At 43.5% G+C, this 23,888-nt stretch overlaps 1 protein-coding gene across 10 annotated transcripts in view; it reads left to right on the forward strand.

Annotated features, from left to right (window-relative positions):
- LOC143360337 (protein turtle) overlaps nt 1-23,888 on the forward strand; it is a 315,901-nt gene that overhangs the window by 267,442 nt on the left and 24,571 nt on the right. For 7 of the 10 annotated variants that reach the window (XM_076799063.1, XM_076799068.1, XM_076799070.1 and 4 more), the window contains 6 exons: nt 6,673-6,904; nt 11,744-12,022; nt 18,883-19,170; nt 19,561-19,970; nt 20,930-21,201; nt 21,787-21,959. In XM_076799063.1, the coding sequence (XP_076655178.1) occupies nt 6,673-6,904; nt 11,744-12,022; nt 18,883-19,170; nt 19,561-19,970; nt 20,930-21,201; nt 21,787-21,959 (1,654 nt within the window). Of the gene's footprint in view, nt 1-6,672; nt 6,905-11,743; nt 12,023-18,882; nt 19,171-19,560; nt 19,971-20,929; nt 21,202-21,786; nt 21,960-22,576; nt 22,646-23,888 lie in introns of all 10 variants that reach the window. The other 3 variants (XM_076799065.1, XM_076799069.1, XM_076799066.1) reach the window with 2 other exon arrangements.

Below are 23,888 nucleotides of genomic sequence, written 5' to 3' on the forward strand. Positions count from 1 at the left end.
TGATTTTTTTCGTGTAAAAATAATGAAAATTGTATGAGTTGTATATTTTATTATAGGGTATGTTTCGGAAATCATGGGTCGGCTTTAGGAATTATTTTCGGAAAAAGTACCGAACCTTTCGCATTGTGATTTTACACATAGATTCGCTGGTATTTGGAGTACATGTACGATTTTTTTCGTGTATAAATAATCAAAATTACACGAGTTATATATTTTTCGATAATGCTCAAAGAAGTATGGTTGGACGGTTGGGATGATTCCGGTGTTTCTGCTGATCGAAAACAGAAAAATTGTTTATTAATCAATACAAGAATGTAATTCTGGTCCGAACAAAAAATGAACAGTCTCGAATAAAAACCCGTACATCATTTCCAAGACGTGCAAGTACAGTAATCGCGGCTATTAAGGGAAGAAGGGAGAATTCACAAATTAAATGTAACGTTAACCGGTACAATGGCGTCGCCATTGTGACATCTCGGGGCTTTAGAAAAACGACATTTTGCATGCAGAAACGCGATAGAATGCTGGGGACAATGGAGCGCGGACTGGAAAATAAAACAAAGTCGGCTGACCTACATGAGCGCCACGCGTGCATAGGTATAAATGCGAAACGCGAACGTTCGCGCGACACACAGCAAGACGGCGTATTCCGCGGAGCTTACGTTTTCCCTCTATTCTCGGCTCGTATCTGCTTTTCGTTCTCCCCTGGCTCCGTAGATCGAGAAAACCGACCAGACAGCGGGAGAGAGATAGCATTCGACAAAGAAAACGGGGGAAATTGGCAGCTTGGCCCACGCGCGCGTCTTCAAAGTATCATCCGGGCTACGGGATTTATCCCAGTTTCGCATGTATTCTACCTCGGCGATCGCGTTTTACAGCGATTCCCGTTATTGTTGCAATCCGTACACGAAAATGCTCCAGAAAAATTCTAGACGAATTGTTTACGGGAAAAAAATTGAACGCTAAACTGAAACTGACGACGTGTTGTTTGACCGCGCATCTTTCAATAGACACACCTCAGATAAATCCTACAATTTTCCAAATTTAATAAAACTGCTGAATAAAAATCGTAAAGCGACTTTCGAGGGTCCATTTTAAAGAAGAAGCAACAGTCTTTACTCGATACATGTCCAAAACACGGGTCTAGCCACGGACATATATCGGGCAGGAGATACAGTGTTCACTCGATATATGTCCGAAGCACGGTTCTAGCCAAGGACGTATATCAGCTAGGATATACAGGGTGGTTGGTAACTGGTGGTACAAGCGGAAAGGGGGTGATTCTACGCGAAAAAAGAAGTCGAAAATATAGAATAAAATGTTTTCATCCGAAGCTTCGTTTTCGAGAAAATCGAGTTTGAAAATGCAGCAAGTACGCATGCTATTCGATAGGAATTGTCTGCTGCGTCTGATCATGACCTACCAATTCTACTTCCTGCGCATACTAAAGCACGCGAACCCGGCGGATCTTCAAATTCGATTTTCTCGAAAATTTTCTCGAAGACTTCTTTTTTCGCGTAGAATCACCCCCTTTCCGCTTGTACCACCAGTTACCAACCACCCTCTATATTCCACTCTTTGATCCACGGCGGCCGAGGTCTCTCGAGCTTCTTGGCCCCTCGGTATACCCCGCGGCAGTGGGGGCAGTGTAGTTCTGTGACTTTTATCGGCTAGGCATTTGCGACATATATAGAGTGAACACTATATTTCCCTAGAAATCCGCCGATCCAGTAGCCGGGAATCGACCATTATCGCTCCGTCGCGATCGGTCCGTGTCTGGCACAAGGCGGGGCCATTCTACTGTCGGCTCGGCTCGGCTCGGGTTCGGGCAAGTCGACTGCCGCGGTTTCGACGGAGCTTCGGGGAGGAAAAATTGTCGAAGGGGGCAAGAAAGAAAAAGCCGCGGACATGCCGTGACGATCGTAGGTTGGCCATTGACTGCCCCAGTTGACGGTTTCTATTTCGAGCTGGCCTAGTTGCGGCGACGAACCGCGTCGTCGCCGGCCGGCGTCGCAGTCGTCGTCGCGCTGATTTCAATATTATTCCAGCAACGGGGAAAAGCCCGCGGGGGGATGTTCGATATCGCGATCCCTACCCCGACAAACATTGCCCGGGAACGCGTTCCCGCGTCCCGACGTCCCGGACGAGACAAACAATCGGTACTTTTTCCACTCTGAAAACTCCTTTCCCGAGGCTCGTTCAGCCGCGACGCCAGAAGAAATTAAGCGGGGCCCCGGTTCGTCGCGTCAGTTTCACGCTCTGGGATGGATCGAGACATCGTCTGGATCGAAGAGACCGCGAGACAACGTTCCTCGATCCCTTCGTTTTCGCCTACGAGTGTCTCGAGAAGTTGAGAAATTGCCGCAGAAGATTTTGAAATTTTTAGAACCACTGCACGAGATCCCTGTTCACAATAATCCAAGCTGAACTGTTACATGATTTTTTTCTCACCAAGTTGTAATCAGGATTTGATGTATTGATCACCGAAAAGGAGCAGATCAAGTTCAGTGAAAACATTTGAAGAATTACAAAGAAGTGAACTTTGACAAAGAATTGAATATACACACGTAGCTCCTGTAGCTTGCAACCACTGCAGACAATTTTTATCACGCATGAAAATCGGTCCGGTTAGAACACACAATCGAAAATTAAATTACTGAATGGAAACCTTAGGGAACAATTGGGAACATTCAACCCTCCTGTAACTTCGTAAAGAAAAAACCTCCAACCGTAATCTACCGCAACTCGTTTTGATGCCGAAAGTTTCTACTTTCTGCCCCCCTGGATTACTTCCCCCCGAAGATACTTTCGCACCACGAAACAATTACAAAAGTATCCTCCCTTTCACCCGATGGAAACTTTTGTCTTCGTCAAAATTGTGCAACTTCGAACGTCCGCGCAGAGGCGTAAGAAATTTTTTTGGCGACTCAAACTTCCAAGATTTTAAAGAACAAATCTTCAAGTTTATAACCAGCTAAGGAAAACTGTTGTACGATTTTTTTACGCCGTTTTGTAGCACTTTGAACGCGTTGATGTCGAAATCATTGGAATTAGAGGTCCTAGGGGAGTTTCTGGGGTAATGGCAGAGTAGGAAAAGGGAGTGAAAGTAATTGTGCAACTTCGAACGTCCGCGCAGAGGGTAAGAAATTTTTTTGGCGACTCAAACTTCCAGGGTTTTAAAGAACCAATCTTCACGTTTATAACCAGCTAAGGAAAATTGTTGTACGATTTTTTTACGCCGTTTTGTAGCACTTTGAACGCGTTGATGTCGAAATCATTGGAATTAGAGGTCCTAGGGGAGTTTCTGGGGTAATGGCAGAGTAGGAAAAGGGAGTGAAAGTAATTGCGCAACTTCGAACGTCCGCGCAGAGGGTGAGACATTTTTTTGGCGACTCAAACTTCCAGGGTTTTAAAGAGCCAATCTTCACGTTTATAACCAGCTAAGGAAAATTGTTGTACGATTTTTTTACGCCGTTTTGTAGCACTTTGAACGCGTTGATGTCGAAATCATTGGAATTTGAGGTCCTAGGGGAGTTTCTAGGGATTTCTAGGACAATGGCAGAGTAGGAAAGGGGAGATTAGGTTGAGGGAATGAAAGTAGATGTTTCGCCCTTCAAAATGAGCCCACCGTAGATCGCTGTCCGATTTTTCTCCCGGCCGTAAAGACGCGTTTAGAAGGCAGCCGTTCTATTGCTTGCATCATGTGAAACGCACGGAGACAATGGGCGAGACCGATCGAGGGAATGTCTCTCGTCGGTTCTCGTTCAAACATCGAAGAATGTTGAAACATCGATCCATCGCTCGCATGCCTACGCTGCATTCTGTGGCGCTCTCCGCTTCGTTGCACGATCATCGGCGACGATCGTCGATCTAGATCCGAGCGATCGCTCGGCGTCGCTCCTTAAACACTAACCACGAGCCACGCAAACACGAGAGTCACTCGAATCAAATTTTACTACTTCTTTAATATGAATAGTGATCGACGATCTTAATGGAGAACGATCTCTATGCAAACGTTACATTGATCTTTACAGATTATTCTCTATTTCTATACATTATTCGATACACATTGAAAGGAGGAGAGAATTTATTTTATCTGTTCATTAGATAATTCTTTGTGGACGAACCGAGTTGGGAATATTTCCAGCTTTTTGATAAACGTTTCCTCATATTCCACAAATTCGCAGAGTTTCAATAATCCCATGTAATTATAATAAAGTTCTCGAATTTTGCTGACTGGCAGCGTTACTTTAATTAGGCGAGCTATTAAAAGATTGATCATGCTTACAAAGGAACGTCGAGAATTCAGGAAATTATGAAACCTTGTGTGCAAGTAGAATCGCCCGTCGGTAACCAGACACATATTTTTCGGCCGTCATGGTGAACAGTTTTGGGGGATGAAACCACCCCTTGAGTGAAATGTAGAAATTTTTTAGTGTAAACAATTCTGAAGATAATGTGTAGACAGCGGATATTTATGCAAAATGAAAATGTTCTCTAATATTTTCACCGTTTTGAATTACACGTACTCATTTTTGTCATTAATGTATATAATCCGCTGTCCAATAATGAGAAATGTTAGGAATAAAATGTAAACAATTTCCTGTTCAAAACCCTTGTCAAAAGTTTCTGTATCTTGCAGATTTACGAGAAAATACTTCATGATAAATTCTTTTTGCTAAATAAGAAAATATCCTTCGACAGGTTGTTCCGAGAAATTTACTATAAAATAGTTCTTGACAAGTTCTCTTTGCAAATTCATAATAAAATACGTCTTCAGAAGCTGTTCTTGCAAATTCATGACAAGAAACTTGACAAGTTCTTCTTAGAAATTCCCAATAAGCTAGTTCTTGACATGTTCTCTTTGCAAGTTAACAAGAAAATACGTCCTCGCAAGCTCTTCTTGCAAATTTGTGAGAAAATTCTTCCCGATAAATTCTTCCAACAAATTTTCAAAAAAAAAAAAAAGAAAATACATTTTATCGTAGCAGAATGAGGAAACACTTCTCAACAAGATCGTCTTTCTTTCCAATCTCTTTGCGCACACACAATCTATCGCATCTACATCCAAGGATCGACGATCCCGCTTGCATGCCGCACTCTGCACGAACTCGCATGATTACTTCCTGTCCCGATCTCCCAGCAACGCTCTTTCGAACCACGCACGTGCGTGCCTGGGGATTTCGTGATCGGCGCGCAACGAATTCCTTTTTTTTTTTTTGTGGGCCTCGAGTAGAAAAGCTTGCATGGAAAAAGACAGTTTCCCGCGTCGTACAGACCGTCGCGAACGCAACCAGCACGAAAACGTCGAAAACAAAAAAGAGAAAAGAAAAGACAAACAACCCTAATTAAAACGATGAGAAATGACGTTTTCCGGTTAGCTGGTTGCGACACAGCTCGCAGAAGCATAATCGCGGCGTTTCGCTCGTAGATCGTTTCCGCTGTTCACACACGCTGCATCCCCTGTCTCGTCATTTGTCATTTCATTAACCCCCGCAGCTGGTGCGAGCGAGTCATTCACCTCTGGATCGCGAGCGTTGATCGTCCTAATGATTTTTGTCGGTTTCCGCCCGGTTCCTCATCCGTGAAACGCGTTTCCGAGCTCGTTGCTCGCGAAGATCCTCTGGATCAATGGTGGACATTAAGGGAACATGTCTCTACGTTGATTGTTTATCTTGTTAAATAAAACAAAAATCGAGGAGACTTTTACTGGAACTGTAATATTGTCGATTTTTCGGACATTTTCCTGCGGTTAAAATGTTTAACACGACGCCCAGGATAGAATACATGAAAATTAATAGTACCATTAACTACACTCCACCAAGTATTATTTTACACAATCAAAAAATTTCTGTCGCTGCGCCTAACAAAATTGAACAAAAGTGGACATCAAAAACTCAAACATTGACTCGTTAAAAATGATCTTGCTCAACAAATATCGTAAAGTATTGAACGAAATGTATTGTTCCGTCAAATGAACACTGGAGCACACCACTCTGCACGCTCAAAAAATTTCTGTCGTTGTCCCTAACAAAATTGAACAAAAGTGGACATCAAAAACTCAAACATTGACTCGTTAAAAACTATCTTGCCGAAAAAATATCATAAAGTACCGAACGAAATGTATTGTCCCGTCAAATGAACACCACTCTGCACGCTCAAAAAATTTTTGTCGCTGTCCCTAACAAAATTGAACAAAAGAGGAAATCAAAAACTCAAACATTGACTCGTTAAAAACTATCTTGCCGAAAAAATATCAAACGAAATCTATTGTATCGTTAAATGGACACTCGAGCACACCGATCTGCATAGGTACCCAACAAATTCGACCGATTGCCATAAACAAAATTGTAGAGCGACTTTCGTCCAGTAAATTTTCGTTGATGGCGAGCGTCCTCGGCGGAGGATTAATCCAGTTGGTCCGCGGGATCAAAGAGATCCTGTTGGACGCGTTTCCGTCGTACCCAACGAGCCTCGAAACGTCGTATCACCGATCGGAATCGACCGGAATCGAATCGGATCGAATCGGATCGGATCGGATCTGATCTGCTCGGATCGTAACGGAATCGAAATCGAATTTCGCGTCGTAATCCCGGGAAGAGATGTCTCGCACCGGCGTGCAGCCGTTCATGCCGATCCCTCGTTTATGTTGCGTGTTGGTGTTGGTGCAAGGGGCAGGATATACCGATATACATATGGTACGAGTCGTATCCGACCCACAGTGGCGAGGGTTACGAAGGTCGAGTCTCGAGGGTGAGCCAGAATTCACCATACGGCCTGGCGTCGCTCAACCTGACCGACATCCGCGAGAGCGATCAAGGATGGTACCAGTGCAAGGTCGTCTTCCTCAACAGGTCGCCCAACAACAACAAGAATGGTACCTGGTTCCATCTGGACGTTCACGGTGAGTAGAACCATCCCCGATGATCACAGCCATACTGACCCCCAAACAGTGTTTCGAACGTAGGAAGCTGGAGAACGTTTGTCCTCGGTTTGACCTTGACTCTTCAGTGGTCTGATAGTTTTCTTCTGGGCACTGGCACACTTTCATACTTCTGCCTAGACAGCGGATCTTCATGCAAAATACAAATATTTACCTGAATTGCAACTGGAATGAAATTTAATACCTTCGTTCATTCGTAAGAAAAGTGGCACAACTCAAAAATTTTTTAAATTATTTTTATTGGTTCACTAGCTTTGAAGTCACTGTAACTTTTCACAGTAAAAACGTCACAACTCTGATTCGAACTTTCGACAATTATTCGCAGGAAAGTCTGCATAACTCTTTATGAAAAAATTATAATAATAAATATATAAATTGTGGTGTAGTTTATAATGTACATGAAAATTAACCCAGTATCGAAATAACAGCAAATTATTTTACATTTCCAAGTTAGTTATATACAGTAAAAAAAAATTGGCTGTTTTAGGTAATTTTCAAATGGCTCTCCTGTAAAATTTCCTTGCTTTTTCCATTTTATTTTTGCTATTACTAGGAAATTACACTAGGAATTATTTTAGTGAACGTCGACTGTACTGAAAGGAGTAGTACATATATTTTTTGAATTCAGTTTCAAATTGAAAAACACCGAGATTGCATTTTGCCCAGCTAGATCCCCTATCTTTCGAAACACTGTGGTTATTTTTGCGATGAAAGCGAAACGAAATTGGGTTTTCGGGGGTTGTACCTGGTCAAACGATTTCTTTTCATTCAATGTTACCATAAGCGGTTTGTAGACTTTTTCGGTGGTCGTCGAGAGAACATGAAATATTGTCAAAATGGAAATAGAAACGATATTTTATGATATTTTTCTCGAGTTGAACAATTTCGAAACGCGATTCAGACACGTGGTAATGATTTTATAAATTTATGGTCGCTTGTTTCTTCATTAAAAATTCCCGGAGAAACTTACGCGAGGGAATGGCCAGGTGCAACTCCTTAGGCGCACGGTTGCGTACCGATGATTAGTCAGCATCGCGGTGAATAGGCGCCGATGCTAATCGCTGCCAATTTACATCCGCGTCGAACGTTCTGCGCGATTGATCGGCTTAATCGTGCGATCCTAAATCGGTTCACCGACGATGACACGCGGTCTGTGAGAATGATCGTCGCGATACCTCGAAAATTTTCTCTTAATCGAACTCTCGTGCTAAAATGTTCTCACACCGTCTGTCTCGTCGACTTTGTACAACATACACACACGCACAAGTATGTTGACAACTGTGTGACTACAATGTTTAAATCGATTTACGAACGAATTCAGATTAAAACACTTGGTGCTCGGTTCTAGAGAAACGGTTCTTTAAATACAGTGACTTCTTTATATATGTCGCCAAGGCCTCGATGATAAACGTCGCGAAGAGCAAAACTGAGTCCACACTATTTGAAACGACATAACTTTTTTGAAATTAGATCGAATGACTTGAATGTTATTGAGAAGTTCGAAGGATTAGTTTGTTAGACGAGGTGCAAGAAATTTTTGGAAAAAATTCGAATTGGTCGGAATCGCGAAAGAAATAGTAAAAGTTGGTTTCCTCAGCTTTTTTATCTGTATAGAAAATTTAATAAAGTTATGTTGTTTCAAATACAATACTGTGGACTCAGTTTTGCTCTCCAGCGTATATCGAGAATTCACTGTGTTTCGAACTAAACTCGCGACAAACTTAAACCCAAACCGGCCCAATTAAACCACCGAGAGTACTACAAAACAGTGTACTTACAAAACTTCAACGCAGTATACATTCTGAAAACCAACCGTGATCAGCATCAAACCGAATTTAAACACACTGAGACAGCCGCTCACAAATAAAAAAAAAACCCTGGAATCTCTTCAAGCCAGAGACCAGCACACCGAAAATTCTTCCGAATTACTCGGGACACCGACGAACGCCTTGCAACCTCACAAAGCCGAGCTAACAATAACCAAACTGTGATCCATACGATGTAACGCGACTCATCGGCATCGCGGCACGTAAACTCGAATCGAATCCCGATTCCGTTTCCCGATAACGTGGAAATGAAACAACGGGGGAGTAAAAACAGAGCGAGAGAGAGAGAGAGAGAGAGAGAGAGAGAGAGGGAGAGAGGGAGTGAGTTCGACGTGCCTCGGTGAATTGAATTCAATTCTTTCGTCGCGATAAAGTTTTACGCGTGGGGGTCGTCGAACCGGGAGCGATGGGAGCCGAGAAGGAACCAGGAGAAAAATGGTAGCGTGGAGGACTTATTGCCGCGTTTTGTTCGGCCGTAAACGACGATGAACGGCCTCCGGGGAGGAGAAACATTTAGATGGCTTAGGGAACGTCCTCCTTTTCCATCCCTCTCTCTTTCTCTCTCTCTCTCTGTCTCTCTCGTCACAGCCGCCGCCGTTTCCTGTTCGCGTCAACCCGCTTTTTCCCCTCGGTTTTCCCGTCTGTCCTTCGAAAGTTCTATCCCGTGCGCCCACGGCCCAGCACTCGACGTCGTCGACGACGACGGCGACGACGACGACGACGACGAATGACGAGGTAACGTCAGCGACGATTGCGTCGACTAAGGATTTGCCAACGGCGTCAAAGGCAGAGAGAGAACCCACTCGGCCAGCGAAAGCGTTCCCACTTCCTTTGTACTTTTTCCACCAGCACCCTGCCCGGTCGTTTGCTCGCGTCGCACCCGTAAACTGTTGCCCCTGTTTCCGCTACCCTCCCTTCTTCTCCTTCTCCTCCTCTTCCTTTTCTTCTTCGGCTTCTCTCGCTCTTCGGGTATCGAGGCACGAAACGAGCGGCGATTGCATCTTCCGCGCCCGATGACACCCCACCAAATCATTGTTCCGAAATCTTCATCATTGTTTCCAGACGATTCATCGCTTCGTCGAGTACGCACAGTTACTCTAATACCTTCGTTTTCATGGCACCCTACTGTGTTTTCAATTTAATCGGGCAATTAATGCCTGAATCGCACGCTGTTCGAGAGTGTGCGCGAAAGACAACTTGTTCTTTCTCGCAGAACTTTTTTGTTTGTAACGATTTGTTTATGGGACTTGCGTCATCGTATCCGTGACTCTTTCCCGAGTAAAATGATACCCAACACGATGCAGTTTGGATCGTGCTTGCTCGTTTAATCCACGATAGAGTGGGACCTCTGCTATCCGAACTGGTCGAGGGAACTTCACCGATTATCGAACAGTTACCGGGGTTCCATGGTGGATTTAAATCTTGACGTATCGTTTTAGATTGAATTGTTTACAGAATGAACTTAGAAAAATTAACAAAATTGTAGAGCAACAAAGGAAAAAATTCAAAAATATTTTGAAGACCAAACGTCATAAATTACCTAAGGAAAATTGATCTTATTGTCAGCTGCTCACAAACACAATCTGTTGACGATCGAATAGGGAATTCAGATATCGGTTCGGATAATCGAGACTCTATCGAATCGGATTGAACAGTTGCTTCGAAGTGTGTCGTGTTTGTGCTCGTTTTAATCCGAAAAATGTCGCGAACAGATTAATGAACGTTTTGAGTGAAGAACAAACGAGAGAAAGGACAGAAGAAATTCTCGCATCAATGTGCGAAGCAGTTGATGCACTTTCGAACACAGAGGACAATTTCCCCACGCATTTGACAAAGATTCTGAGACCGGGTCTGAAGAAGATTCCCCGCTTCACAGAAATGGACCCTGTCCTTTGTCTCAGAACTGTCGAAGTCGGTCCGGGAGGAAAAACGTCCTCGAGGAGAGCACAGCCTCGGTAGCGCGTCTGATCTAAGCGTCCTCGCGTTCGAGGGCTTGATTGTTCCCTTAATGCCGTTTCCGTGGAATAATGCACCGTCACCGGTCGACGACCCCATAAAAGTCTCGGGCACCCCATCCCCTCCAATCGATAAAACGGAACTCGAATCGGGTGGTTAGAATTTCCCTTTTTTTTTCTCTCTCTCTCTCTCCACCGCCTTCCGATCGCGACTCATTCTATGGGACACTTTAGTCTCTTATGGCGCGCTTAAACGGTCGGACCTAATGAGCCGATGCTCGGTCTCCTTCATACTTACTAAAATGAAACAAGTGCGAACAAATCTCTTTGCTCGAGGATTTATTCTAACAAAAATCTGGATTAATTCTGTCATCGTCACAAAATAATACACGTGAGTAAACGGCGGATTTTTGCATTTGTAACAAAAATTAGTTGAATTATCAAAAAAAAAAAATAATAATAAAAAGCGAAAGCTTTAGAAGAATTATAATCATAATGCAAAATAAACATTTTCCGCATCGGTTATGGGAAGCAGTGATTAAATAAAAGATCTCTCAATAATTTTAACATATTAAAAATAATATAGCAATATTCCTAGATTTTTTAAATCTAATATTTCACCCAGCCGATTTCTCTAAAAAAAAAAATAAAAGAATATTGCCTCGCAGTTAATAAAATAAAAGGCGGAACTTCGCTTTGGCGGACGGAAAACATTTTCGGCATTTTCTGGTCGAAATCTCTGGTACCTCAAAGCGAAGTATAACCGAATAAAACTGTCACATAGTAACGGATATATAAAAATGTGTATGCGCGAGTCACAGGTTCGGTGCTCGGGTAGTTGCAGTGAGTTCGGTTGGATTTGTGTTTCGGTTCGATTTTGTGCACGGTTTCGGTGAGTGAAACGATGAGACTGGTGACAGAGCATAGTGAAAATATAGGAATGAAAAACGGTGTGAACGTAGTGTTAGGGGGTCGAATGTGCTCGGACTGGTGACAGTGGTGTACGTTTGTTTTCGCAGCGCCGCCGAAATTTAGCATCACGCCGGAGGACATGATCTACGTGAACGTCGGAGACGCGATAATACTGAACTGCCAGGCGGAAGGGACGCCGACGCCCGAAATCTTCTGGTACAAGGACGATTACCCGGTCCAGCCGATCCCGGACATCATCGGGGTATTCAACGACGGCACCGAGCTCAGGATCTCGACGATCAAGAACGACGACATCGGGGATTACACGTGCATCGCGCGGAACGGCGAGGGCCAGATCAGCCACACGGCTCGCGTCATCATCGCAGGTCAGTCGAACAACTTTTACACCTTTGTTTTCCAACTGGAACTTTGTCGGAACACGGCGACGATTACATATACACTCGAATAATTGTGACTCGTATAATTGTTCACCTACCTGTTCATGTTTGACGAACTTCTATGAAAGTGAACCGAACCTCGGTTTGTCTGTGATGCTAAAAAACGAAACAGTTTAGTGGATCACTGAGGAAACAGTCGGGAACATAACAGAACCACAGTACATTCTCTTGGCTGTGAGCTTTTTCACACTTGAAGAGAAACAATTTCCTACTTGGAAGAAAGCTTTACACCTCTATACTTTCATGTAGGACTTTTCGAAACACACGATAATCAAATTCAGTCTTCTCTCGATATATGTCGCAAATATCTGGCAGATAAAAGTCCCAGAACTATCCCCACTACCGCCAAGAAGCTCGAGACACCTCGGTCGCCGAAGAGTGTAACATAATACGGGGCTACTAATACTAATCTACTATTAGTAATACAAACGAAATTTCTTTGTTTCATTATTTTTTTATGGGACCTTCACCAACATATTCATGGCATTTTTTTTAATGATAATGATACTAAATATGATATAATATATCAAAGAATAACAATCTCCCAGATTGCTTGTCCCGGGCAGACCCATATAGACCCGTGTTTTGGACAAGTATCGTGTAGGACATTGACGGTTCCAGCAGTGTTCCTGGGCGACCGAGGTCTCTAGATCTTCGCTGTCCTTTTCGGCGTGGTTGAAGGAATAGCACGATGTATGTCTCCTGCGCGATATATGTCTCCGGGTCGACCCGTGCTATGGACATACATCGAGAAAAGACTGTACTCGTATAATCGTTCACACACCCTTCGGTATGATATTTGAAAAAATAATAATCCACTTTATTTCGCACCGTTATTTTCAATACTGTTACTTGAAAATAAAAATGAAAAAATTAATAATAGATAGAAGCTAACTGTACATCATCTGCATCGAATGTACAATAGTTTGACATTGTCGATTGGGCTGGTTAGAATGATAAAAGAGGAAAGGTGGGCAGAGGTTGGGGAAGTAAATGAGATCTCGATTTGAATCGAAGGAAAATTCCCGGTTTATTTAGGTGGAAAGCGTGGCTGAGCCAATTAGGATGTAGCTCCCGAAGGGTTGCGAGTTAAAAGGCGATTTGTCTCGTTCTCGCGCACCCCCGCGAATCGGTGTTTTTCTCCTATCCTCGTTTTCCCACGAACGCCGCAGATTTGTAAGGTTCGTTAGTGGGCCGCGGGAACATTCGTCTTCATCATCCTCGCGTGCATCCTTCCCACACCCACGCACCGATGCTCCTCTACGGTCGGCGACTCGTCAATTTACACTGGGGACCTGAAACACACTTAAATCTTCATTCTTTCGGCGACATCAACTTTACTGGTCAACAAGTCTGCGCCTTTTCACGTTCCGATAACCTGTTGGGGCGATTCTTCAAAAATATTTCTCGAAATTTCACTTTAATGGAAGAGCCACATTTTCAGCTTTCACAATATTTTCTGGCTTAATCAGGAACGCCAGCAATTCTTCGGTGGAATGATTCTGTAGACTCTTCCAAGAACAATATGTTTAAATAATTTTTAAACACGCCTCGGACACGTTTGAAATTTGTAAGATTAAAGGAGGGTGAGAAACCGTGACCTTGGGAAATTTTTTTCTCAAAAATCGCAAGACTTGGTTCAATAACTTTCGATACGTATTAACCCTTTGCACTCGAGTGGTGACTCTGAAGCACCACTAGAAAATTATTGTGGCATTATTTCAAAGAAATTACGAGAAATTTTACAAAATATTTGTTACATTACAAAATTTGTATTTAATAGATTACTAAATATTCAAATATTATATGTGGAAATCGGATCAGTTTCGTATGAATAAAATGAAAATATTCCAAGACGGAAGAAAAATTTAGTTTTAGAATGAATATAGCGCCTAGTGCAAAGGGTTAAAATTGAGTATTTTAGAGACCACCGCGGAATTTTTTTATCTAAAAGTATTAACCAATTACGAAGTTATGGCTCGCTCCGTTTCCCCGTGGATCGCAAACTTCCTGCAACCGGAAGACGGGTCAAGCAACAACGATCGAATTGGGATCGTATCCAGTTCCCCCGGGGATCCATCGAAACCTTGCATCATCCCCTGTTTCGACGGGGAGAAGAGGAGGGTGATGCGGGAAGAATTTAGCCCGCGCGCCGGTAATTAATGCACGCCGGATCGTTACGATAATTATCGGCCGGGTTATTAGAAGTTATCGGGGTATTTTCGGTAGACGGTAATCGATCGAGCGCCGATAATGAAATTCCGATAACCGCGACGCCGGAAAATACCTCGGCGCGACTCGTCGGCGGTTTTTGTTGGCCTATCCGGCGGATTCGTGTCGACGACCGATTCCGAGGCCGCGGAAAATTTTCCGCGATCGATCGTCCCGTCGATCTTCTTTGGATCGTTGCTAGGAGAGACGACCACCTCTCGTCCTTCAGCCTCGATTTTATGGAAGTTCTTCAAGTCTCGTTTAAACGAATCGCCCGCGAAATGTCCCCGGTAACGGTACAACTTTTACGTCGCTTTTAATCTCCGAACGTCTTTTCGAGCGCCCGTGAAATTGAACGGCCGAGTCTCTGCCGCCGTGTAACTTTCCGCGACCCATATTTTAATTAAGGGCTTCTAACCCCTTCCCCCAGGAAGGGTGGATCGTCTCTTGCGAGCCCCGAACCCGGAATTATTCCGTCGGCTTTGTTGTATTTTAATTATTGGGCGGAACGAAATTATCGGTCGATATTTTCCAATAAAAAAACTACGAGATACTCGCCAAAACATGACCTTTCAATACACTATGGCAGTTTTTTAATAAACTCGCTCGGATTTTACGAAAAAAGTTCACAATGACCTCTCGTCCGCCTGAAATTCCGTTTTTAACATTGCACCGTGACTGATGACACAGGAGGTCATTTATAATTTTGTAATTCATAGGTATCTTTCAATAAAAAAATTACAATATACTCTCTAAAATACGTGCTTTCGAACCCGCCAAATTTTTTGGAATGAGGTCTTACAGTTTCTGAGAAAAAAATTCCAAAAGTCACAATATCTCACCCCTCTTAAATTCCACTCTTAAAATTGCACCGTGACTGAGAACACAGAAGGTCATTTATAATTTTATACTTCATAGGTATCTTTTAATAAAAAAATGATAATATACTCTCTAAAATACGAGCTTTCGAACCCGCCAAATTTTTTGGAATGAGGTCTTACAGTTTCTGAGAAAAAAATTCCAAAGATCACAATATCTCACCCCTCTTAAATTCCACTCTTAAAATTGCACCGTGACTGAGAACACAGAAGGTCATTTATAATTTTATACTTCATAGGTATCTTTCAATCAAAAAAATTATAGCATACTCTCTAAAATACGAGCTTTCGAACCCGCAAAATTTTTTAGAATGAGGCCGTACATTTTCTGAGAAAAAAAATCGGAAATTCCTCGGCTTCCTCTAACCTGAGAAATTTCCAAAGCAACACCCGTGATTAACTGCGCCATAACTTCGTAATGAATAAATATTTAAAAATGTAAAAATTACGGAGGGTTCTGTAAAGTACCCTGTTTACATACGTCAACTACGTTATGGATAGAGTTTTATGGTTATCGAGAAAAAAATTCCGGAAGATCACCAGAGTCGGACTGGTTTGCAGGAAACTTTTTGATTCCGCCTCGTGAATATTTACCGTGTCGCCGCATCTGAATTCATTCGGGGCCGCGACCAGGTTGCGCAGAATTCTCGTGAATTTCATTGGCCCGTTGATCGGGAGGGGCCGCTTTGTTCGCGAAAGTGAGCCGGACGTTTTCAGCGTCGCGGAATCCGCGGGGCTGCGGTTTCCGAGTCGCGGCGGGGGCGTTCGCGCGAATTCAACCGCGACCTCGCCCATTGTTTCGCGATGAGACGAACGGCGGCGACAAAGGCCGCCAAATAATTTTGCTCGTCGGTCTTCTTGGTACCGGAATCTAGCAGCAGAAATCATGCCCATTGCGGCATCGTAAACATTATTGGCTACGAGCTGCTCTTTACCCTTGTAACCCCTGTATTCCCGTCTGGGGCAAGTGACGTCGAAAAAAGAGCCATTTCTTCGTGTAGCTACTTCTTGATGTAATCCCACGAGTTCAGACAATTGTTCCTAGCGTCTCATTCTTACCATTTATATTTTTCGAATAATGTCTGTTGAGCGGAAGATTGTTTTGAGATGTTTTAAAGTTCGTGTGTCTATTTCTGTGAAAGAGACCTTTATAGATATGTTTCTCGGTAACTATATATCGGATAGCTGAATGAATCAAACGGCAAATGATAAGTACATTTATAAGGTACATCAGGTAATTTTTCCAAAATTTTCTGTCTTACTGTTTTCGAGAAAAAAAATTCCCAAAAATCGCTCGGCCTCCTTCAATCGTAACGTAGCACAGTGAGTGAGAATTGTGTCATAACTTCGTAATTAATGAATAGAGCTAACTAAAAAAATGATGGAATGTTGTATAAAGTACCCTGTTTACATGTGCAAAACATTTTTTGGAGAGAGTTTTGCAGTTTTCGAGAAAAAAAATTCCCAAAAATCGCTCGGCCTCCTTCAATCGTAACGTAGCACAGTGATTGAGAATTGTGACATAACTTCGTAATTAATGAATAGAGCTAACTAAAAAAATTATGGAATGTTGTATAAAGTACCCTGTTTACATGTGCAAAACATTTTTTGGAGAGAGTTTTACAGTTTTCGAGAAAAAAAGATTCCCAAAGATCACTATCTGCTGTAACCTGGTATTCTTCCATTCGAATCACGTCTAGAATATTTTTTAAGCCATCCTAACGGAAGGGGACATTTAGGCGAGCTCTAGCCGGACCATCTAGAGTATAAAAGTTTCTAAATCGAGAAGGTGGCTCTTCCCACGAGCCGCTAGAGCCACCTTAATTCCCGCCGAGTGACGATAGATCGGATTGCAGAAAATACTGGCGGATCCCGGGAAGAAGTTCGGTCTTTTGTCGGGCGGTGATCGATCTCCTCCCATTATACGTCGAGGTATTCGTCCCCTGCAAAACCCACCCCTTTCACCCCCTTCCCGGCCCCGGCAACCTGGTCGTCGTCGCTCTCGAAAGCCGCAAGTTTTAAAATTCTTCGAGTGCGGTCGTGAGAGACCTCTTGGATATCGACGGGAATATAATGCACCCTGTTGATCCTTTTTACGAAGACTCGCAGCGAAAAGTCGTCCGAGTAAAAGGCAGACCATCCTACTCCTCCAGAGACACTCCATTCTCGTCCGTTGTTCTCCTTCTAACCCTTCAAACGTCGTATGTATAGTAATTCTTCAGCGAGGTGGCTCCACGTCATAAACAAATCCCAATTTTTAGCTCTTTGTCCTGCTGCTTGTAAGAATGGATTTTTATGCGAAATAAAAATTGTAACAATCACGAGGTACTTCATAGCTTCTTAATATGTAGTAATTGTTTTTGGTAAAGTATTACCATTTTTGGGAAAAAATTCATCAATATTTCTTAGCCCCATTTAGTGTTATTTTTAACGCAGCGAATGAGGACCCAAAGAAGTAGCCATAACTTCGGACTCGGCAAATATTTTTTAGTGAAAAAATTGCGAGGTATTCCCTAGAAGACAGCTTCTTAATATGCGGTAACAGTTTTTGGGACAAGTCGTACCATTTCTGGGGAAAAAGTTCCCAAAGATCACTATTTCTTAGCCCCATTTAGTGTTATTTTTAACAGAGCGAATGAGGACCCAGTGAAGTAGCCATAACTTTGGTTTTGACAAATATTTCTTAGTAAAAAAATTACCAGGTACTCCCTAGAAGACAGCTTCTTAATATCCAGTAACAGTTTTTGGGACAAATCGTACCATTTCTGGGGAAAAAATCCCCAAATATCACTATTTCTTAGCCCCCTTTAGTGCTATTTTTAACAGAGCGAATGAGGACCCATAGAAGTAGCCATAACTTTGGTTTCGACAAATATTTCTTAGTAAAAAAATTACTAGGTTCTCCCTAAAGGACAGCTTCTTAATATCCAGTAACAGTTTTTGGGACAAGTCGTACCATTTCTGGGGAAAAAATTCCCAAAGATCACTATTTCTAGGTCTCCTGTAATCTCGGAAATTTGTAGGGTAGCGCAGTGATAAGGTATATGAAGTATTACAGGTCGCTCAATAATGCTAATAAAATGATTGAATGGAAGGTGGAATGATTGAAAGGATTGTCACATTAAGGCGATGGCCGGGCGCGACGCAAAGGGGGGAATCGGGTGGAACCGATGAAAATTCGTTTCTATCATAGTTAAACGGTGAATCCCTGTCACGATGTCGATTTATTTAGCCGTCGACGTCGTTCCTAGCTAGTTTTCGTGTTGCCGACGATGACAATGCCAGCGGTGGAACGGTGAAATCTCGTTTCGGAACGCGTTTTCGCGCGAGACCGTTCCAGTTTAAAAGCTTCCACGGCTCGGGTCCATCGTTTCGGTCAGGATATTGGTTGGCCAGCATATTTCCGGCGTCAGGGCCGAGAGAGTGACGTCGACGGGTCTGTGACGTGGTTAGTTAGCTGTCGCTTACTCTCTCCGTTGGTCGAGCGACGTTCTGTTGGGGTTGCTTGCTTTTTAAGGAATTTGGAACTGGTACTCGGAACGTCGTATCATTTGTTCGAAACGATTCCAATTGAACTGGAACTCTTGTACTGTTCGTAAAATTTATTTGCAATTCAACGCTGTTCCTTCTCACATTCTGCAACTGTTGCAGACCTGTCAGAACAGAGAATAAATGTGCCCACGACATTCTGATTCGCAGGTGGAGCAGTGATCACAGTTCCGCCGATGAACCAGACGAAACTGGAGGGTGAGAACGTGCAATTCTCCTGCGAGGCCAAGGCTCTTCCTGGCAACGTGACAGTGCGCTGGTTCCGAGAGGGCGCACCGGTGACACAGGTCTCGTCTTTGGAGACCAGGGTGTCCATCAAGGCCGATGGCAGCCTCGTGATCAACCCTGTCAGTGCCGACGACTCCGGACAGTATCTCTGCGAAGTGACCAACGGCATCGGAGATCCGCAGAGCGCCAGCGCGTATCTCAACGTGGAATGTGAGAGTTGGAAATACCTCATACCTCGGGACTTGACAAATATTCTTGCATTAAAAAATTACACGGTTCTCTCTAAATCACAGCTCCCTAACATACGACAACAATTTTCTCACTGGGGCTAACCATTTTTGAGAAAGAAATTTCTGAACATCACTAGTTCTGAGCCTGCTTTAATTTCAGAAATTTGTATAGAAATTTAAAAACGAGACTTGCATTCTGATCGTGTAAAGGAAAGTCTCCCTTTCAAAAATTGCTCTGAAAAATTGATCTGCGGTTTTATTGCATTTTAAGTAAAAAGAACTTTTCTTCAATGACTGAACCAATTTCTCGAGGACCACTTCGTGCATTAATTCCACAGTGACAATTAACAGACGTGCCTAATTTTTCCAGATCCAGCGAAGGTGACGTTCACACCGACGGTCCAGTACCTGCCGTTCCGTCTGGCGGGGGTGGTGCAGTGTTACATAAAAGCGAACCCGCCGCTGCAGTACGTCACGTGGACGAAGGACAAGCGTCTGCTGGAGCCGTACCAAACGAAGGACATCGTGGTGATGAACAATGGCTCGCTGTTGTTCACACGGGTCAACGAGAACCATCAGGGCAGATACACCTGCACACCGTACAACGCGCAGGGTACGCAAGGCAGCTCGGGACCGATGGAGGTACTCGTGCGAAACCCGCCGGTGTTCACTTTGGAACCGGAACCGATTTATCAGAAGAAGGTTGGAGAGACCGTGGAGATGCACTGCGATGCGCAAGAGGCCGAGGGCACGCAGAAACCTACCATCCAGTGGCATAGGGTACCTACTATCATTTTCCGTTTTCACTTTCAAAGATACCGTATCTCAGGTGCCATTTCATGAAGAGTAGGTCAAAACTGGTGCTTCGTTGGCGAATGACATGCTATACTTCAAAAAGATTAAGCCCCTAGAAAATCTAGAAACGTCGCTAAATCAATTTTAAATTGTTAAGTAAGTCATCACGTGGGACATCAATTTAAAATGCATCCCTAGTAAGTGGACTGCGGATTTTATGCCTTCATTACAAAAATACAATAGGTAAAATTTTAAATATTGAGGAGATCCAAATAATGTAAAAACAGCAATTATTTTGGATCTATTAAAATGATTAAAGAAAGACGTAACTTTCTATTTAGTCTTTATTTTTTACATGTGATGCAGAACATTTTTATTTTCTTTAAAAATCCGCCATCTACTAATATCGAGTATTCGGTGCTAGCTCGAATCTCGAAATCAAACAGTACAATCGGAGTCCTCAACACCAAAAAATCCAATTACTACACTAAACTACCGTATATTATGTTATACGTCGCTCGATAGCCCAGAATCTTTGTCGAAAAATTTTGTCCACGAACCGAAATGATTAACGAGTAGATGGCCGGGTTGAACGGTCCACCCCGTAACAAATTCGGACCAGCAGAAATCCAGATTCGGTGGGCAGGCGGGGGGTAGGGGGATGGTTCGTATCTCTCGAGTTACAAGTCTCCGGTCGTGTTCAATCCGGGTCCGGTCTCTAATTAATTGAAATTCGAGCGATACCCGCGATCGTTTCGTTCGGCGCGTTCCCAGAGAAGAGTTTCTCGCCGGGGCGAGAGAGATCGATTAACGAGCGATTTAAATTGCACGGTTTAATTCCGCGGGCACGCGGCGCCCGATCCGAGAGAGCGTGTCTCTTCGGCTCGTTATCCGTTTAACGGTTCGGGCGAGGGCTCACGTTGCATCGTGATTTAATTGCGCAGAGAGACGGCGCGTCCATCGAGCGCAATCGGGCCAAGATCGTCGGCGGTAATTTAACGATCGAGAGCCTGCGACGATCGGACTTCGGGTTCTACCAATGCGTCGCGTCCAACGAGGTGGCCACCATTTCCGCGTCCACGCAGCTCATCGTCGAGGGCACGCAACCCCACGCACCTTACAACGTGTCCGGGTTGGCCACGGAGTTCTCCGTCACGTTGACGTGGCTCGCGGGGTACTCTGGCGGGCCTGACTACAAACAGGACTATACCATTTGGTAAGATGTGTGAACACTGCGTTCGAAGCTCGTTCGGAAGCTGTGGTACGTTGCAAATAAGCTTAGAGGGTCACGATTGATCAGGGAGCTGAGAGAAAGTGACTTTTCGAAAGCTTTTTATTAAAAATTAGGAAGCTTCGTGAGTGACCAATATTTTTTAACAACAAAATTATTAGGGACTATGTGAAACCCTGCTACTTAATATAGGATAATTGTTTTTGAACGAAGTCTTACAGTTTCGTAGAAAAAAATTACCAAACAATACTTCTCAGCCTGTTTTAACCTTAAAAATGTAGCACTGTGATCAAGAACGCAGAAGGTCAGCCATAACTTCGTACCTGATAAATTTTTCAATGGAAAAAAATTGCTAGGTCTTCTTTAAAATACTGTTTTTTAATATGCAAAAAGAATTTTTCAATAAAGTCTTGCAATTTTTGAGAAAAAAATTGTCAGATATCGCGTTTGCTCAGCCACGTCCCACAAGTTGTGGCTGATTTAGTAGCTTCAGAAAATTTGGATGATCCGTAGGCTCTCTTGAATCAGGATGATCTCACTCTAATGGATGATTTCTCGTGTTGGATACAGGTATAGAGAATCAGGTACATCGGAGTGGGAAACGATTCCGGTGACACCTTCCGGTAGCACGACAGTGACGATCAACAGACTGACACCAGGCACATTGTACGAGTTCCAGGTGATCGGAAAGAATGCTTTGGGCGATGGGATGCTGAGCAAAGTGATTACCATCAGGACGCTTGGTAACGATCGCTTCTTCATTTTAGAGTACCTACAGCTGCTCTTGAAAATTGCCATGAAATCATTGACTCTACTGGGTCGTTGGATACTGAGTCATTAAACACTGAGTTATTGAACACTGAGTTATTGAACACTGCGTTATTGAACACTGCGTTATTGAACACTGCGTTATTGAACATTGAGTTATTGAACATTGAGTTATTGTACACTGAGTTATTGTACACTAAGTTATTGTACACTGAGTTATTGTACACTGAGACATTGTACACTGAGTTATTAAACGCTGAGTTATTGAACGCTGAGTTATTGAACACTGAGTTATTGTACACTGAGTTATTGTACACTCAATTATTGTACACTGAATTATTATACACTGAGTCATTAGATTGTGAGAGTCATTAGATAGTCCCCGAATTTCCAAGAGCAGCTGTACAAAAATCAACCTCCAAAACGACCAAGGTCCCGTCAAGCTAGAATTTTTAACAGTCACAAAAGACACCCCACAGCCCCAATAAAAATTCGTTCAGGAATTTTCGAAAGATTCCGTTCTCGCGATTTTTGACTAACAATCGCCTCCCCCCTGCGAACGCTGCCCCGTTTACGTCCCCGATTGTCGAAGACGTGGCACTGACACACTCAGCGACACCATCCTCGAGCGCCGATCAAGCTGCAGCGACGGATCAAAGCGGTAAGCTGGTCAGAATTAATCTCGATCTCGATCTTGATCGAGGGGAGTGCCTCTCGCGACTGCTCTTCGAGAAAAAGAAAAAAAATCCGAAGCGTTGAAACAACTCGAGCCGGGACAAAGAGACCTGGCTGGGCCAGGAATCAAAGGAACGATCTCTCTCGCATTCGAACACGATCGAGCATAAAACCGTCCGGGGCTCCGACTAACAAAGAACGCCGGTTGAACGGCTCCGTAAAGATGCTTGCTCCTCGAGATCTATAGCTGGGTCTCTGTGGATCCGTTCTCGGAGTGATGCACTGCGGTCTTTATCAGAAAATTTCGTGACAGTTCAGCGGACATGCGGTGAACATCCAAAATGAGAGAAATATCAAAAAAACCTGTCGATTTTTCACTGTACGTTTTGTGTTTGTTTGCCAACCATTTTCTTAATTCACTTTGGATTTTGTTGGTCTAAAATGGTATTAGATTTTCCATGTTTGTTTGAGTTTGTTTAATAACCATTTTCCTAATTTATTTTAAATTTTGTTGCACTAGGGTACTATTAGATTTTCTATGTTTGTTTGAGTTTGTTTGATAACCATTTTCTTAATTTATTTTAGACTTCGTTCTCCCACGATGTCTACTTAAAAAATTTGACTTTTTGACAAGATGAGTTAAAATTCTTCGATCCAGACCGCTATGCTCGCGTTTCTGGAAGTCATATTGGGAAGCTCCTCGTTGAGGGAATCGAGGGAAACACAGGATCAAGAAGAGAAAGAGAAAGAGAGAGAGAGAGAGAGAGAGAGGGAGAGGGAGGGTAAGGGAGGAGTAAAAGGAGAAAGAGAACGAAGACTTCCGCGGCGACTTATCGTATCGGGAAACCCATCGAGCCGTTCATTCTGTTTCCGCTTTTATTTCCTTCCCTCGAATCCGCCGGTTCATTGCCCTCCATTTGTACACGCGCTGCCTCGATTTTTCCTTCGAGCAGACCGGTGTGCGCGCACGGCTTTTTATCCGGTCCCGATGCGAGCCTATACCGATATCCCTCCGACCACCCCCGCAGCCAACCTCTCGTAAATCTCTCTATCCCGGTGAATCTTGATTCGGTACACCTGTGCCGAGCGAGTAATCCCGTGAGATCGCGAAACGTGTCCTATTTTTACGGCATTTCCATATTAATAACGCGTCAGGGTAGTTGCCCGTGCCTCTAACAACCCCCGGACAGTGCATTTTTAGAGGAAATTTCGTCGAAAACCACCCCTGT

The sequence above is a fragment of the Halictus rubicundus genome, chromosome 13, assembly GCF_050948215.1.
Source record: "Halictus rubicundus isolate RS-2024b chromosome 13, iyHalRubi1_principal, whole genome shotgun sequence".
NCBI lineage: Eukaryota > Metazoa > Arthropoda > Insecta > Hymenoptera > Halictidae > Halictus > Halictus rubicundus.